This window comes from Microcaecilia unicolor, chromosome 3 (assembly GCF_901765095.1).
Source record: "Microcaecilia unicolor chromosome 3, aMicUni1.1, whole genome shotgun sequence".
Classification (NCBI taxonomy): domain Eukaryota; kingdom Metazoa; phylum Chordata; class Amphibia; order Gymnophiona; family Siphonopidae; genus Microcaecilia; species Microcaecilia unicolor.
Window position 1 is genome coordinate 300,854,464 of NC_044033.1, and position 17,485 is coordinate 300,871,948.

The following is a 17,485-nucleotide window of genomic DNA, read 5'->3' on the forward strand; positions in this document are numbered from 1 at the left end:
CCAACATATGTGTAGCTAAACACATTTCCATGTTAATAGGCGATATGAATCTTCACCTAGGTAACCATAAAGCAGAGAGTTCAAAAGACTGCGACAAATGTCTTAAATTATTGGACTTTCAGTGACCACCACCCATGTCAAAGGTCATACCATGGACCTGCTAGCTTATACATTCTCACAGGACAACGACTTCAAAATACAGAACCTGAGATGGACAGAAACTCCATGATCTGACCACTTCAAACTAAGCTTTGACCTTTTACTGGAAAGAACACAAGAACCCACAAACATGAAAACCATACAAATCACGAGGAAAGATTGATGCAACCAAATTTGGGACAGCCATATATGAAGATCAATGGTCACCAATGACTAACATGGAAGAATTCCTATCAGAATGGGATGAGAGGAGCACTAACATAATGGACGTCTTAGCCCAGTGAAAACAAAAACCAGATAGAAAGTGGATAAAACCCACTGCAGAAGACTAGAATGAGCATGGATGAACAATAAAAATGAAACAAACAAAACTGCGTGGAGGGATGCGTGAAATGTACAAGATCAAAGAGACAGGCTAAAAAGAAATTCTATAAAGAACACATAGGCTCAGACTACAGAGACACAATGAAATTAGATAAAACTTGATGACAGCGAATGAGGATCCCCCGTCAACAAACTGTTGTGGAATTTTCTGGTCTTTTGGGTCTTCTTATTTCTGTGAGTTTCCACTGATAGTGGCAAGACAGGAATTTCTGGCTCACCTCAAACTGACAAAGACCATTGCCATGACATCCCCACCAACTGTCTTGTTAGAAACAAACTGACAAGACCCCTGTTATCATGACATCCCAACTGTTTGTTGCTGAGCAGAGGTGTGGCAAGGACACTAAAGCCCTTTCACAGGACTCCTATGTACTTGCAGGATTGCTGATTGGGTGATATATGAGGTGGTCCTTTGTGATGGGAAGGGTGTATAAGTAACTGCTCATCTAAAGAGACTCTGAAATAGTCCGACTGGCAAGAGAAGTTTCATATCCTTGCCCACAGCCTATTTCCCGATGGGGGTGTCCTTCACCCCCCCCCCCCCCCCCCCCTTGTAAGAACTAATTCTTTGCAACTAAGAATCTTTCGTTCATTTTTTTCTTTCTTCTTTTCTTTCTCTCTGTTCTGTGACCTTTGTATGACAGTGAGGAATAAACTTTCCTTCCTCCTTTTTCTCTTTTCCTTTTCTTTATATAATTAGTCTGATTACTTATAATTACCAGAGCTACTGATATTAGATTTTGTAAGTTTGCTATTATTTTCCACAACTTGCTACTGATATCTGATCCTGTGCTTGTGAGTAATAAAGATACCTTTCTTTCTAACTTAGTCTGACTTTTCCTTTATTTCTAAGAATACCGTAATAAAAAACGCAGCCAGTACAAAACGAACTCGTCAGATTCTTCAAAGAGAAGATCCTAAACCTAAGGAATAGTCTAACACAAAATGACACAAACTTTGAAACCCTCATAAATGAACTTGATCACTCTCCAGAAAAAGCCCCAGCAGACAGGACGTGGACCACCATCACACAAACCACAAATTAGCTAGTAGCACAAGTGTTAAGAAAATTCTCCTCTGCCTACTGCATGCTAGATACATGTCCCAGTCGCAGCTTGGCTCTTGAGAGGAACAAACTAAGAAAAAAAGGCAACCCAGAGGAGGAGGTAATTACAGCCTTGTTTCATGCCAGGAAGCGTTTGGTAGCTTATGCTAGATTTTAGAGAGTTTAAGAGAAATTATGTTCTGATAGGGGGTGTTTCGCCTGACTAATATTCTGGCTTTTCTTCAGGATGGATTCAAGAAAAGTCTAGTCTTAAATTCTTTTAAGGAGTAGGTTACAGCTCTGGCTTGTTTCAGGGGGCGTCTTTAAAACTCCCTGAGCAGTTCACCTGGCTATCTGTTTTTCTTGGGAGGGATAATCGATTACTGTCCCATTTTCGTTAGATTTGCCCAGAATACAACCTTAATCTAGTTCTTAAAGCACTTCAGAAGTCTCCCTTTTAGCCTCATCAGTGTGAGATCCTTTAAAGAAGCCCTCTTAAGTCTCTTTTCCTCGTAGCTGTTGTATCTGCTAGAATAGTTGAGTTTCAAGCCCTTTCATGCAGAGAACTGTTTCTTCTTTTCACTGGGGTTGGAGTTTCTATTCGTACAGTTCTTCCTTTCTTCTGAAAGTTGTTTCTCCTTTTCATTTGAATCAGTCTTGAATTCTTCCTTCTTCCCACTGAGAGGACTATGAGGTTGCTAGATGTTCATAGAGTTCTTTTCAGGTACCTGGAAATCACTAATGAATTTCGCAGATCAGACAAACTTTTGTTTTCTTTGCTGGATCTAAAAAGGGCTTTCTGGGATCTAAAGCTACTATTGCTCGGTGGTTGAAAGAAATGGTTTCCGCAGCTTACATCCTAGTGTGCAAACTAGTCACCTTTGTCTCTTACAGCTCATTCTACCAGAGGGGTACTACCTCCTGGGTGGAATCTTATGCAGTATCCATGGAAGACATCTGCAAATCAGCAACACATACCTTTTCTAGACATCATAGACTGGACATTTCAGCTAGAAAGTATGTGCATTTGGGGTTTATATTCTCTTAGCAAGAGGTTCTCTTTCCCACCCAAACTAAGGACTGCTTTTCTATATCTCACAATTTATGGATTGATTTGTTGGTGACTCTAAGTAAGAAGAAATTGGGTCTTATCTGATAATTTTGCTTTAATTCCAACAGATCAATCCAGAACCCTGACCTTCCTGTACATTGGTGGTTCTCAGTGTTTGTTATGGTTCTTTGTTTAGATTCTGGACTGAAGTTAAATAGTTCTTTCTTCTATGTTTGTGCAGCGCTGCGTATGCCTTGTAGCGCTATAGAAATGCTAAATAGTAGTAGTAGTAGTAGTAGTTCTTTTGTTCCTGAAAGTTTTCTTCTACATGTTGCTCTAAAGGAGGAAGGAGAGGCTTATTGATAATGTCCAACTGCTTTGCTATCGATACACTGATTTGAACAGCTGGAAAGTGTCTCTTATGGCAGAGTTCAGTTCTCTCTATTTCCACCTACAAGCATATGGGTATAACCCACAATTTCTGGACTAATCTGTTGAGACTAAAGGAAGGAAATTTAGCAGGTAAGACTTTAATTTTTCCTGACTTAAACTACAAGTCCATCTGCACTACCAGATCAGACTATGAAAACAGAACCTGGAACATGCTCCCCTATTTAATCCTTTCTAGTATATCTCTCTTCCTACCCTGCCTACACTATCTAGTACATTCCTTTTCCTACCCCTCCCTTATATTTTCCCATACTAAATAACACATTAATCCCAATACACACCCTCCTCCCTTTCTCCTACCTCTTCCATCCTCCTTCCTTGCCCATCTTACCACATATAAATGACCACCTCTTTACTTACTATATTACAGCTGCAACCATTCTGTATTACTTTGTCAACCTGATTTACTATGTAAGCCGCATTGAACCTGCTAATGAGTGGGAAAGTGCAGGGTATAAATGTTACAAATAAATAATGAATGGCTGCTATATGTGCTCATGCCTAACTTTTAAGCATGTATGTTACCAGTTTAGTGTTCTATAAGGGAAATGGGACTTGATATACCGCCTTTCTGAGGTTTTTGCAACTACATTCAAAGCGGTTTATTTATTTATTTATTGCATTTGTATCCCACATATTCGCACCTATTTGCAGGCTCAATGTGGCTTACATAGTTTTTTAATGGCTTACATAGTTTTGTTATGATAATATCATTCTAGAATATCAGAAAAAATTAGTAATGTGCAGAGATATTGAGTAAGGGAGGAAAGAAGGAAGTGATTAGGCGGGTAAGTATTGAGGTGGACTTTCGTAGCTGAGTGGGTTGGTGAGGTGGATAAGTGCAGCTATGAATTCTTTTTGTAGGCCTTGTTGAAGAAATATGTCTTTAAGGATTTGCGAGAGTTGGTTATTTCATCAATTATTTTCAGGTCTGTAGGTAGTGCATTCCATATCTGCGTGCTCTTGTAAGAGAAGGTAGTGGCGTGCATCAGCTTGTATTTTAGTCCTTTACAGCTGGGGAAATGCAGATTGAGAAATTTGAGGGATGATCTTGTTGCGTTTCTGGGAGGTAGGTCCACGAGGTTTAGCATGTAGATAGGGGCGTCTGCGTGAATGATTTTGTGTACAATCGTGCAGATCTTAAACGCAATACGTTCTTTAATTGGGAGCCAGTGAAGTTTCTCTCTTACGGGTTTTGCACTTCCATATTTAGTTTTTCCAAATATGAGTCTGGCGGCAGTGTTCTGGGCTGTTGGAGTTTTTTTGATAGTCTGTTCTTTGCAGCCAGCGTACAGTAATAAGCCCATATATATATATATATATTCAGGTACTTATTTTGTACCGGGGGCAATGGAGGGTTAAGTGACTTGCTCAGAGTCACAAGGAGCTGCAGTGGGAAAGTTCCCCAGGTTCAAAGTCCACTGCACTAACCACTAGGCTACTCCTCCACTCCAAAGGAAAGTAGGCATCTATGTTTCTTTATAGAATAGGATACTATCAGTCGCCCTGTTACAGAATCACTCTCTCCATGGATAAACGTATGTATGTAATTCCATTTTGGGGTTCTGAGAGCAGGGGTTGGAACTATGTACAATGTTGAATTTTCAAAAGAAGATGTAAATATGTTTGGTAGTTTTCTTGGGATAATTTCAAAGCAAAAGCATATGCGCAAGTTTACTTTGAAAGTCCAGCAAAGTCCATGTGCATCTTTCACTAATGAGGGCAGTTGTAAAGTTACCCCTTTAATTCTTGTATCTCTGTTAGGTCATTTAATACAATAGCATAAACAAAACTTATAAGAAATGCTGCAGGACCCAGCCACAAAGGGATGAGAATATGACTTTTTTTAATGGCTGGTGTTTTGTCTGTTTTTGCTGTACCTATTGGAATCCTGTATTGCAGGGGTTCTCACCCTAATACTCAGAACACACCAAGCCAGCTTGGTTCTCAGGATATCCACGATAAATATGCATAAGATAAATTTGCATACACTTCCTCCACCATATGCAAATCTATCTCATGAATATTCATTATGAGTATCCTGAAAACTTGGCTGGTTTGTTGTATGCTGAGGACTGGGTTGAGAAACCCTGCTGCATTGCTAGGAGCCTTCACTGGCCCTGCTGTTGTCCATAGGTTTGAACTAGGATCTCCTATGTACCTGCTGCAATTTGAATTCCAGTTGCTGACCTTACCCTTTGTTCATTTGTCTCCTTCAGTGGCACAGAACCGCCACCACCCAGGAAACGGATGGCTTCCAGGTGAAGCGGCCAGGAGATGTCAATGTGCGTTGCACCGTCTTGCTGATGTTGGACTACCAGGTACCCAGGCTGCGCGCTCGCAGAAAGGACGTTGTGGGTAACACGGTAAATGCAGGAGAAGAGGTTCCCGGTGTCACTTATCTCCTCAATAGTTTCACAGTCCTGAGGAGCAAGACTTTCTATTCATTTGTCTTACGTTTGTAGGAAGAGGCTGTCTTGTTTATTCCCTTAGTTACGTTTTATTTAATAGTGCCTGGGGAAAGTGTAAAATCTATCTGCAAAATTGTGCTTAATATGTTTATGGACCCTACTATGTTTTATCGATGTCTGTGCCCCCCCTGAAATAATATTTCTATTATAGTTCATATACACAATCCCCCTGCTCCTTTTTTCTGTGTGTTTTAAGGACTCATAAGATTCCACTAGCCTGACGGTGCTTTCAGCATGTTATCCTGACCCTGAAATGCTCCAGAAACGTTTGATAAAAGTTGCACAATAAATCCAGTTTTGCTGCTTTTCTTGGAGAGGGGGAGCACTTTTTCATTACTGTTTTCTGATTCTCTGTTGTTGGGTTGATACCCATTTAGGAGCTGCTGTGCTCTTTATCACCAAGGAAGGAAAAGAATATGAAAGATTTACTCAGAATGGCCCTGATTTGGTGCACTTGAGTTTTATTGTATCATGTCAAAATGTTTATTTCAATAATCTGTTGCAGGTGGATCAAAATTAAATGAAAATAAAGCTTGAAACCATGAGAGGGCTGTTAGATGAAAGTTTAGTGTTTGCTGTTTTTATTGGTTTGATTTTGTTTCCTGCTTTCCTGATAGATGCCACCTTTCTTGTCATGCCCTACCTGCTCATGGCTAATGCCTATAAATCCCTGTAGTTGTTTATTAAGCATCAGGAGGTCAGAAGACCTGGTGCCTGATTAAGCAAAGTTATTTACCTTTAATTGAGGTTTTCTGTGGATAGCAGAATAAGTCAGCCACACGCTGCAGTCCATGGCACATTTGGATGATTTCACTAGTGTGTGGCTTACCCATCCTGCTTGTCTATGGAGTAATGTAATTTCATAAGCAAAACTTGATTGAAACAGTTCCAGAGCCTAGAAATTGTGGATTTGGCTTCCTCCTCCTGGTACAGTTTCTCAGTGTTTCCTCCTCATTACTCCATCCTGTGTCAGTTCCCTGTTTCTGATAACTGTTCATAATTGCAGAATTCTGACTATTGACTGAATCCTGGTTTCTGAGGTGTGTAGTCCACATGTGGGTTTTTTGTTTTCTTCCTGCAGATTGACACCTGATCACCAGCCATTTTTTTCTCTGTCTCCTCAGCCACCTCAGTTTAAGCTGGACCCTCGCCTAGCTCGCCTCCTGGGGATTCATACTCAGACCCGTCCCGTGATTATCCAGGCACTCTGGCAGTACATAAAGACCCACAAACTGCAGGACCCTCATGAGAGAGAATTTGTGATCTGTGACAAATACCTTCAGCAGGTGTGAACAGCTTTTGCCATACTGCATGTCTCATACTAGCAAACTTCAGAGCTGCAGTATTAATTTAGATGTATTAACAGCACTGTCTTAAAAAAAAATTAGGGCAATAAAAATACAGTTTAACAACACAACAATGATAAAACAGGGTCATAAATCTATTATAAAGTAGTGAAAACCAATAAGAGGAAACTAAATAGACTGCCTGCCACCTCAGCACTGTACACTCCATCCCTGCAAACAAGGTAATGACAGTGAGGACATTCTGTTCTGATCAACAGCAACATCTCTCTTCTATAACCTCTCAAGCCTTTCTAGCATCTTCCTATGTTAGTCTCTATTCGCTACATTTTGTTGGCCTTTATTGGCCAGTGTGAATCAGTCTTTGTCTTGGTTTCCACCCCTTCCCCACCTCTTCCTGTGTTCACCTGTCTCCACCCACCTTGATCTCACCTCCAGATCTCTTTTGCAGATATTTGAATCCCAGCGAATGAAGTTCTCGGAGATCCCTCAAAGGCTGCATGCACTACTCATGCCTCCTGAACCCATTATCATCAATCATGTGATTAGGTGAGCCCCAGGCACTGATGCCTCTTAGTTTATACGCTGCCTGATGTTCAGCCCGCAGTGATCAGAGGGTTTGTTTTTTTATAACATCTGTTTATTAGGTGCTTAAAGTACAACAGATCAGCAGATAGGATTTACATAACACAGTAAAGTCAATGCATAAGTGATGCAATAAAGAAATTAGAGTATGTATATGTACACATTACCAGATCTTTATAGCAAATAGCAATAGCTGCTACAAACAAGCCAGTACCACAGCCATGTACCTACCATCTGTCTCAAGAAATTAAGTAACATAACACACATTGCTGGAGAATGTGGTAAAGGCGGTTAGCTTAGCGGAGTTTAAAAAAGGTTTGGACGTCTTTTTATAGGAAAAGTCCATAGGTCATTATTAAATTGGACTTTGGGAAAATTCACTATTTCTGGGATAAGCAGTATAAAATGTTTTGTACTTCTTTGGGATCTTGCCAGGCATTTGTGACCTGGATTGGCCACTGTTGGAAACAGGATGCTGGGCTTGATGGACTTTTGGTCTATCCCAGTATGGCAATACTTATGTACTAATTTTCATAATTAAACCCCACAAATATCACATAACAATGCACAACAGAGCAAAGTGGAGTCTCCCTCCCCTACCTGCCCCCACCACCCAGAAATCAAGCAGAGGTGCTCGAACAAACACAAATCAGACTAAAAGTAAACTTGCATTGACATAATGTTCAATAACCACTTTAAAGAACCAAAGTGTGTGTATGTATATATATATATATATATAAATATGTTATAACAGTCTTATCACCCGTCAACTCCCTCAAATTGAGATTCAAGGGAAGATAGAAAAAAGAGACAGATAAAGACATATCAGGAAATTACATAATTTCAAACAAACCTAGAAATCTAAAATTAAACTAATATTAACACAAGATCTTAAATACGTTTTCAGAGCTTTGTGAAAAGAGTAGTAACATTTTATCAAACACAATTCTAAAGAAAGATTATTCCATAAATGAACTGCCAAAAACAAAAAAGAATGAGAAAATAAAGCCTTAAATCTAACATACCTAATCGTAGGAACAGCTAGCAACAATTGATTCCTGCTCCTAGTGATCCCTATAGAACAAAACATGTTGAAAGAGTAAGACAAGCCCTCAGGATAGTTTCCTTCCAATATTTTAAAAACTAAACATAACACCTTGAAGTGAATCCTGGCCTGTACCGACAGCCAATGCAACTTCCCTTATAAAGGAGTCACATGGTCACTTCGGGACTTGCTAAAAATAAGTCTAGCAGCTGAATATTGAATCAATTGAATTTTATAAGATAATCTAGCCATTATACCTAGATACAAAGAATTACAATAATCCAGCAATTCTAAAATTGAGAGTTGTACAATAATTCTAAAATGGTCTCTCAAAAACTGATATAAAAAACATAGCTGCTTCATATTAAAGTAAGATTTTTTGACCAAATTTTTAATCTGAGGTTCCATAGCCCACGAAGAATTCAGCAATATCCCCCAAACCAAATAATGTATTAAGTTATGTCCAATAAAAAAGGTATCTTATTTTCTTTTCCATGTTTTATTTTGTTTTATTTCTATTGATTACCTTTAAAAGTGGACTAACACGGCTACCACACCTCTCTACCCAAAACCTTTGATACCCTTTCTATATTTAATTGAATACCGTCACTAATTTTGTATAGATTGTGGAATATTAGACATATTGAGCATGAACATAAAATTCTAGTCTTTTGAGCATTTTGTTTTAGATGTACCTAAATAGATGTACTATTAATGCATTCATTAATAGTAGAAGAAACAGAACCCATAGCTTGACTTTTGGGAATCAACACAAAAATATCATCAGCATATAAAAACATTACCAGAATTCCACGAGATTCGTCCAAGCGAACTCATATAAAGATTGTACAGAAGAAGGGAAATAGGAAAGCCCTGAGGTACCCCACAAGGGGATTTCCATGAGGATGAATAGATACCATCTTTCAACACCAGATACTGCCTATGGAACTTTATAATTCTAAGTGCTTTGAAACTGAGCCCCTTAGTATAACAGTGTCCCACCATATATGCAAAATATATAAACAAACTTTGCCTGAAGAGGAACTCAAATGTCTGCAATGGGGTCACCTCTAAAACAAATAATAAATAGCCGCAAAAGTGCCAAGCACAGGGTTTTGGGGTTTTTTTTTTAATGCTGGCCACTTCAACTGTTTCTAAGCCCGGATACTCAGCAATGGGATGTACCAGTGATGGATATCTGGTTCTTTAGTGACCACTTGAAGTAGAGAATGACACGGGAGCGGGTAAACACTGTAAACCACGGTAATCTGCAGTAAAACTGTGGGAATGGGAGATAATTTTAAAGTTATACTGCGGGTGTAAAAAGAGGTTATTTCCCCACCCTGCAGGAGCAATAATAACCCTGCACCTGCAGTAAAACAGACGCCTACCTTTTCCCCATCCGTTCTGCAGTGCTCAAGTAAGTCATTGACTCATTAGTACTTGTCGGCTGATCGCTCCGCTTCCTCCAGGCTGCTTTAGCGTGCAGGGCAGGCACACACATGACGCAAGCCCACCACAGTGTGACATCACTAAGAGAGGATCCCTGATTGGCCTCTCTTGAGTCTTTTCCAATTTATTCCCAATTCCCATTGGTTCAGGACAGGAGTAACACAGTAGGGCAGCTCAGAGAGTCATCAGCATAACTGAAAGAAAGGACTGCCTCAAGGCATCTGCAGGAAGTTGGTAATTAATGCAGCCGCCACTGATTAGTGCTAGAGGTAAAACATTCAGCTCGAGCAGCTGCTGTCAGGATATCCTCACAATTAGGCGCTTCACATTAGTGAGTGCACCGTGATCGCTTGTGTTTTATGCAGGGTTGTGTCTGGAAGGTGCTGTGCATGAAGCATGCTGTGGCTTTGTGCAATTCACCACGAGAAGTTGAAGTGATTGTTCATGCTTTGTTGAGTTTTCTTCTTTACAAACAAAAGGCATATAATAGCCTTTTGTCTTGGACAGCCCTTTCTCGTATCTAGCTACTACAGTACCTACATTGGATAATGCACTGGTTGAGGAAGTAGGAGCACTTACATTTTAAAGAGTAAAGTGTGTTACTAATGTTTTCTGTCATAATTGTTGTAACTTCGGATTCGGTAGTTTGGTACCAAATGCATGTAATTAAAAGCTATAAAAAAGCGGCCTAATTGACTTTTATACTATTTTTATGATTAAAAATTATGCTGAGGCTATTCGTTAGGGAAGGCTTCTATTTAGTTTACACCTTGCTGTCTGATCAGAAGAGGTTGTCCAGTGGAACCTATATTTGCTTCATAAAGTTTGATACAAAATGACTCGGCAACTTATGAACAGGTATGACCAAGCAACAAACCCCAGGTAAAGATTGCTCGGTAAACCTAAAGGTATTCTGGGGGCCAGCTTAGTAACTTAGCTAATGAGTTGCAGTTACTGCCTGGTAAGGCAAAACCTCTGCATTGGGAGTGTTTTGAGCAGTTTGCCATTTGGTTTAATATGAAAATATACATATATATTTTTCATTATATTTTTTGAATATGTGTTAATTGTGCAGGCCCTATCCACTTCATACTCCTTTTCCTAGTTAAGGTGTAAAAATAAAGTTTTATAAAATAATATAAGGTGACATCTTTTTAATTTGACTAACAAAACAGTTTTTGTTAAAATTCCCTTCCTCGGGTCAGGACAGAAAGGTCAATAGATAACAATGCTAAAATATATAAGTGAAGCATAAAAGTATTCAGACTAACTTCTAGTCGCAGTGATAAAACTGCTAAATTGTGCTAATTTCCACCTTGACAGCTTAGTAAATAGGGCCCTGTGGCATATGAGCAGGTACACCATTCAGAAATATTTTCCCTGTCCTATAAAGAAATTGAAAGTCCTTAGTTTATGGCTTTCATTTATTAGAAAACCTATTTTTGTTTATAGTGGTATAGTTATCCTGTGTTTATTAACTATTTCTAAACATGAAGAACCTTCAGATGCCCAGGTTCTGTGGTTTGTTTTTACTTATTTTGAGTTTCTAAATCTTCATGTGTTTAAAACTAAAAACCCTTTTTATATAGTTATTTAAAAGCTGAAATACTGCTTTCTTAGTTTTTCTGCTCTTGAACTACCAAAACTAATTAGGAACTGCTACTGTAACTATTGCATTGTGGATCAGCCACAGATGTCATTTTGGGATCTTGTTTCCTTTGCTGTAGTAGAAGATATACCTGAATACAGAAGCTTTTTTGTTAACTGCTTGAGTTGTGGAAAGACTGAGGAGCTGAGTTCAAAACCCACTGCTGCTTCTTGGGATATTGGGTAGTCACTTAACCCTCCATTGCCTCAGGCACAAAAATTAGTTTGTGAGCCCTTCAGGGAGAGTGAAATACCTGAATGTAATTCACCTGGAGCTACCACTGAAAAAGGTGTGAGCAAAATCCAAATAATTTTCCATTGCAACATCTGGTCAGTGATTTATGTTTTGTATTTTATTTTCTGCGCTTTCTGTTCAGTGTTTAGTTACATTTTATTAGAATATAGTTTTGAAGCTAAAAAGATTTAAATATAAAATCAACTGTTTGAGGCTTCTGTGGATGGGGACAGAGCTTGTTGGGGGGGGGGGGCAGAGTTCGCGGGAAGAGGACCAACTTTGTCCCCGCGTCATTCTCTAGCTTGAAGTTATCCAGGCTAGTTAGGACAGCTTTTTCTGCAACCTCACTTGCCCGGAGAGCTATTTGGGCACTGGTGCTGAATATTGGCGGTGCCCAAATAACTTCTGACTCTGCTTTTGCTCTGCCCCAGCACGGCCTTGATAGTGCAGAGGTGCTCTGACCGGATAATTTGGCATTTTCCGGTTAAATCTGGCCAGGAGCAGGTCAGCAGGCATTCCTACCCGGTTAACTCCTGCTAAATATTGACCCCACTGTGTTCCTAATGCAGTATTTGTAAAAGTCCTAGGATAGTGCAGATTACTGGTGTGTCCTGGAACACTTTCTAGCCTTATCTGTTCTTTTTCTGCGGCTTGCCTAGTGTTGATCCAAATGACCAGAAGAAAACTGCCTGTTACGACATAGATGTGGAAGTGGACGACACGCTCAAGACCCAAATGAACTCCTTCCTGCTTTCCACGGCTAGTCAGCAGGAAATAGCTGCTCTTGATAACAAGGTAGGAGCAATGATCCCTCAGCCCAGCCGTCTTGCCTATTTGTCATTGTGCTGTGACTATATTATCAACTACGCTCTCTGAACTGCTGAAAAGATTTGTGATCCCATGAGCACATCAGCAGAGGCGTATGGAGACATTCACAGGTTTATGCCGACTATGAAGTATGTGGACTGCCTTGTAAAAGCTTTTCCCCAGTGTAGTGGTTCTCAACCCAGTCCTCAGGACACACCCAGCAGGTCAGGTTTTCAGGATACCTGCAATGAATATGCGTAAGACAGTACATGCAGATTTGTTATGCATATTCATTGTGGATATCCTGAAAACCTGACTTGATTGGGTGTGTCCCAAGGACTGCGTTCAGAACCGCTGCCCTAGAGAATTAAATATTTTAAGTAAAAGCATCTAGATTCTCTCCCCATACCATATTTGTATCTTTTTTATCACTGGCAGATCCATGAGACGATAGAAACAATTAACCAGCTAAAGACACAGAGAGAGTTCATGCTGAGCTTTGCCCGAGACCCTCAGGGCTTCATCAATGACTGGCTGCAATCCCAGTGCCGAGACCTCAAGGTAAAGGAATTTGGTTGGGTGGTAGGTACTTCCTGAACATCCATCTTTTGTCTTCTGTGGAAGGCAAGAAGTGACTGTAATTTCTTTGGGGAGGAGCACTTAAATGGCTGAGCATATGCACCCGGCAGAGTAAGAACTCTTGAAATAATTAACAAACCTCATACACATTGTAACTTAGTTGTTCATCAATATTACTCATTTCCAGACCATGACTGATGTGGTTGGAAACCCGGAAGAAGAACGCCGAGCCGAATTCTATTTCCAGCCCTGGGCTCAGGAGGCTGTTTGCAGATACTTTTACTCAAAGGTAGGTAAGGAGGTGGTTCAGGGAGGCGGTGAATCTTAGTGCTGTAATGTTACAGTCAGTACAAATTAAGCTATAGAAGACATCACTGGCAGCTTTAGATCATTTGCAGCAGAGTTCTTATTCCCTGCCATCATAGGGACTTCTCAGGTGTAAGATATATGGGAAATGGAATAAGGAAGCACTGAACCAGCAGCTCATCTGAGAGCAACAGTCTCAGGGATCTAGTTGCACCCCACTGTCTGTTTAGATTGAGAGTCATTTAATAGGTTGTATGAATGCTGAAATGAAGACTACCAAAAAATATCATGCCATCTGTAGAATCAACAGATACATATATACATAGGTATACATAAACACACTGACCCACCACAGAACCTTTTCTGTGGTAGGTCATATGTATACCTATGTATATATGTATCTGTTGATTCTGTGGTGGGACTGTTTGTGTGAGGGAAGCTTGCATTGCTGCTTCTTTTGCTGTCCCTGTTCTATTGTGGGATTGTGGTGTGAGGTAAGTTTGCACTGCTGCTACCTGTGCTTCCCCTGTTCTATCGAGGGATTGTGTGTTTATGTGTGTGGTTTGCACTGCTGCTGCCTGTCAGTCCCTGTTCTGTGGCAGGGCTGTGTGTGTGTGTAATTTGCACTGCTGCTGCCTGTGCAGTCCATGTTTGGCAGGGCTGTGTGTGAAGTTTGAACTGCTACTGCCTGTGCTGTCCCTGTTCTGTCATGGGATTGAGTGTGTGTCTGAAGTTTGCATTACTGCTGCCTGTACTGTCCCTGTTCTATCATGGAATTGAATGTGTGTGTGAAGTTTGCACTGCTGCTGCCTGTGCTGTCCCTGTTCTATTGTGGGATTGATTGAATGTTTGTGTGTGAAGTTTGCACTGCTGCTGCCTGTGCTGTCCCTGTTCTATTGTGGGATTGAATGTTTGTGTGTGTGAAGTTTGCACTGCTGCTGCCTGTGCTGTCCCTGTGCTATCGTGGGGACTGTTTATTTGTGTGAGGGAAGCTTTCCTGTGCTGTCCCTATTCTGTGGTGGGACTGTGTGTGTGTGTGTGTGAAGTTTACACTGCTGCCTGTTCTATTGTGGGATTGTGTGTATGTGAAGGAAACTTGCCTATTTTGTCCCTGTTCTGTAGTGGTATAGTGTGTGTGGAAACTTTATAAAGCCATTCAGTCTGTTAACTGCAGGAAATTGATTGCTGCTTCTGCAGGTGCAGCAGAGGCGACAGGAGCTGGAACAAGCACTAGGAATTCGCAACACATAATGTAGAGGACGTTGCAGGGACTGAGCGCTGAATCTCTCCTACTCCAGTTTTAAGGACTCATGGACAGTAGCTGCTCTATGCACTTTCAAAGCAGCTGCCTGAAGGGATAATCATGTACATTGGCTCACACCCACAGGCCATGGTGATGAAACACTTGAGTGTTGAAGGAGGAGTCCACAGCTTCTTTCTGTGCCACTGCGAGCAATGAGTTCCTCTTAGCTGCACCACTTTAAGTCTTTACCTTTCCAGCCTTGATGCCTGTCCTCGTTCTTGTTGCAGCGCCCCAGTTCAATAAATATTCAAAATGAAGCAAAGGATTTCAACAGAAACCAGGCTGGTGATTTACTACCACACAGAAATAACTGAACTTATCTTTTGTATTTAACTTTGAATTTAGTTCTTACATATGAGGCTCAGTGACCATCCCACCTTTGTATCTAAAACTTTCCTGTGAGGGCTCTTGTTCATTGAATGCCCCCAGGTAGCCCTGATTCAAGTTTTGGAGACTGAGTGGTACCCCTTGAAGCAGGAGCTGCATCCAGGCGTGATTGTGGCAGGTGTCTGGGGAGTGCTGGCAGTGCCCCTTAACCTCTTTCAGTGCTGCTGTGTACACATTGGAACATTTCTACAATTAATTTATGGTGAGGTGCCACAAAGGGCGAAAGAGAACCAGGACTGTTCTTTGAAGTGTATGCCTCTCCTTCCCAGGTATAATCAAAGAGAACCAATCCACTACTGTTATAAAGTGAGAGGAGCATCATTGGATGCCAGTTGTCTCTAAGGAAGGAATCTCTTGAGCAGAGTACTCTGTAGGACAACTGCAATGCTATTTTTATCCCAAGTGTATTTACATGCAACGTTATGCACTGAAATTATGAACTAATTGGTCTCTCTTTTTTTTTGTGGCTGAATTATTATTTTGTAATTTGGAGTAAGAGAGAATGTTTCAATTTGAGTGACACAATTTCACTTATTTGATATTTCACATTCACATTTCACTGAAGGGCATGATGATATAAATGAGTTGTGCAGAAGACCCATTTAACAGCCGATTTATGAACTCAAGCTCTTAAGTTGTGGAAGAAACTTTTTACTCAATATCCTTTCTATAATCAAAAAAAAAAAAAAAAAGATTTTTTTTCTTTTACTGCAGTTATTAAAATGGATTGGTTCTCTTTGATTATATTTGATATATTATATCTCTCCTATCGGGATTTATTTTGTTGAATCTCCTTCCCAGGTGGCATGCTGGGAACTTTATTAGTTTGCAGAAGAAAGTCAGAGGGAATGGATCTTTTGTATGTCTTTATTTGTGACCCAAAGGAGCTAGTTTTTAGTTTGGTGTATTTTTTTGCATAGTTTTCCAACATATGTGTGATATTTGTGTAGAATTTGTGATGCCGGTGTAAGTATGGAAACTGTTGATGTCTTCTGACAAGACCGTACTAAACCTGGGGAGAGGTTAATGCTTTCTAAGATGAATGCCATAGAGGTTTTGGGTCAGTAGTGAGGCAGAAGGGTTTGATGGGCAGAGAGCTAGCATTGGATTAGGACTGGTAGCTGTTGGGTTTATCTTGGGGAACCTGTTTACCAATTCCATGTTTCTCATCAGAAATGGGACGAGAAGAATGGCACTCACTCTACCCACCCCCCCCCCCCCCAAAAGTCCTTTTTAGACCAAGGCTCATCGGCATTCCAGCACAGGAAGTAACCCCATATAAGAAAAGAGGTGCAGTGTTTGCCACAGATTTTGCACAAGATTACATACTGATGGTTTTCCCTTTGGGTTGCTGAGGGTGGGAGAGAGAAGAGCTCAAATTAAGATTTGCAAGGGCTTTTCGGGTCTTCATTCTCAAACCATATGCTGCTTTTGGGGTGGTAGACTTTTATCACATATCCTGGGATAATTGAACCCATCTTGGAAACTCTAAAGGCTTGTCCCTCTTTTGAAATGATATGAAACCTGGCTTTTCTGTGATTGGGCTGTTGAGACATCTCACTTCCCCAAAACTTGGTCTGGGAAACTTCAGAGATGACTTTTCCAAGACTGACGAGGTTTTGTGATCTTCATTACAAATGTGTTGTACTGATATTTTTTAATCCTTTCTCCTGAGTCCAGTTCCTGATGAATTAAGCTGTGTCTTGCCACAGCTGTATCCTTCATATAGTTATAAAACTTGGAGATCCCAGGCTTAGTTTCTTCCTGCTCAGCAGATTCCTCAAGTGAGCCCACCTTTTTGCATCCTCAGTACACCTAAATGATGATGGAGCTCTCAGCAGAATAACTTTTTATTAATGGAATATTATGTTTTTTTGATGGACCAAATTTTTTTGTACTGTATCTTTGTAGATTGCACCCAGTTTTAATAAAAGCATCTTCAGGATGAAGGCTGTTTGTATACCTGTGCAAGAAAACCCCTGTTAGCTTTAAGGCCAGTTATTTTAACATCAAAGACAAGTTCCTGTATTAAAATGGATTATTTAATCTCAGATCCTGTCATGGCTTAACTGCTTTTGATTTTGGTGGGCATTTTAATTGCTAAAAAGTGTCTATGGTGAAAAATAGCCTTTGATTTTTAGGTTTACTTCACTAGGTTTATTAGTGGAACACAAAATACATTTTTTTCCCATTTCACCTGGAATGTGTATATTATGTTTGTGTGTATACAGCGATGTGAAAAAGTTTTAACCTCCTGATTTCTTCTGTTGTTGCA

The 17,485-nt window shown here is 40.3% G+C and overlaps 1 protein-coding gene across 2 annotated transcripts in view; it reads left to right on the plus strand.

The window, feature by feature from the left end:
- The window catches only part of SMARCD1 (SWI/SNF related, matrix associated, actin dependent regulator of chromatin, subfamily d, member 1), a 42,870-nt gene extending 25,609 nt beyond the window's left edge, over positions 1-17,261 (plus strand). The window contains exons 7-13 of one of the 2 annotated variants that reach the window (XM_030198227.1): positions 5,309-5,455; positions 6,685-6,846; positions 7,316-7,413; positions 12,488-12,623; positions 13,074-13,196; positions 13,402-13,503; positions 14,718-17,261. In XM_030198227.1, coding sequence (XP_030054087.1) covers positions 5,309-5,455; positions 6,685-6,846; positions 7,316-7,413; positions 12,488-12,623; positions 13,074-13,196; positions 13,402-13,503; positions 14,718-14,771 — 822 coding nt within the window. In that variant the 3' untranslated portion in view covers positions 14,772-17,261. The remainder of the gene's footprint in view (positions 1-5,308; positions 5,456-6,684; positions 6,847-7,315; positions 7,414-12,487; positions 12,624-13,073; positions 13,197-13,401; positions 13,504-14,717) is intronic. The other variant, XM_030198229.1, reaches the window with a different exon arrangement.
- The last annotated feature ends 224 nt before the right edge of the window (positions 17,262-17,485 follow it).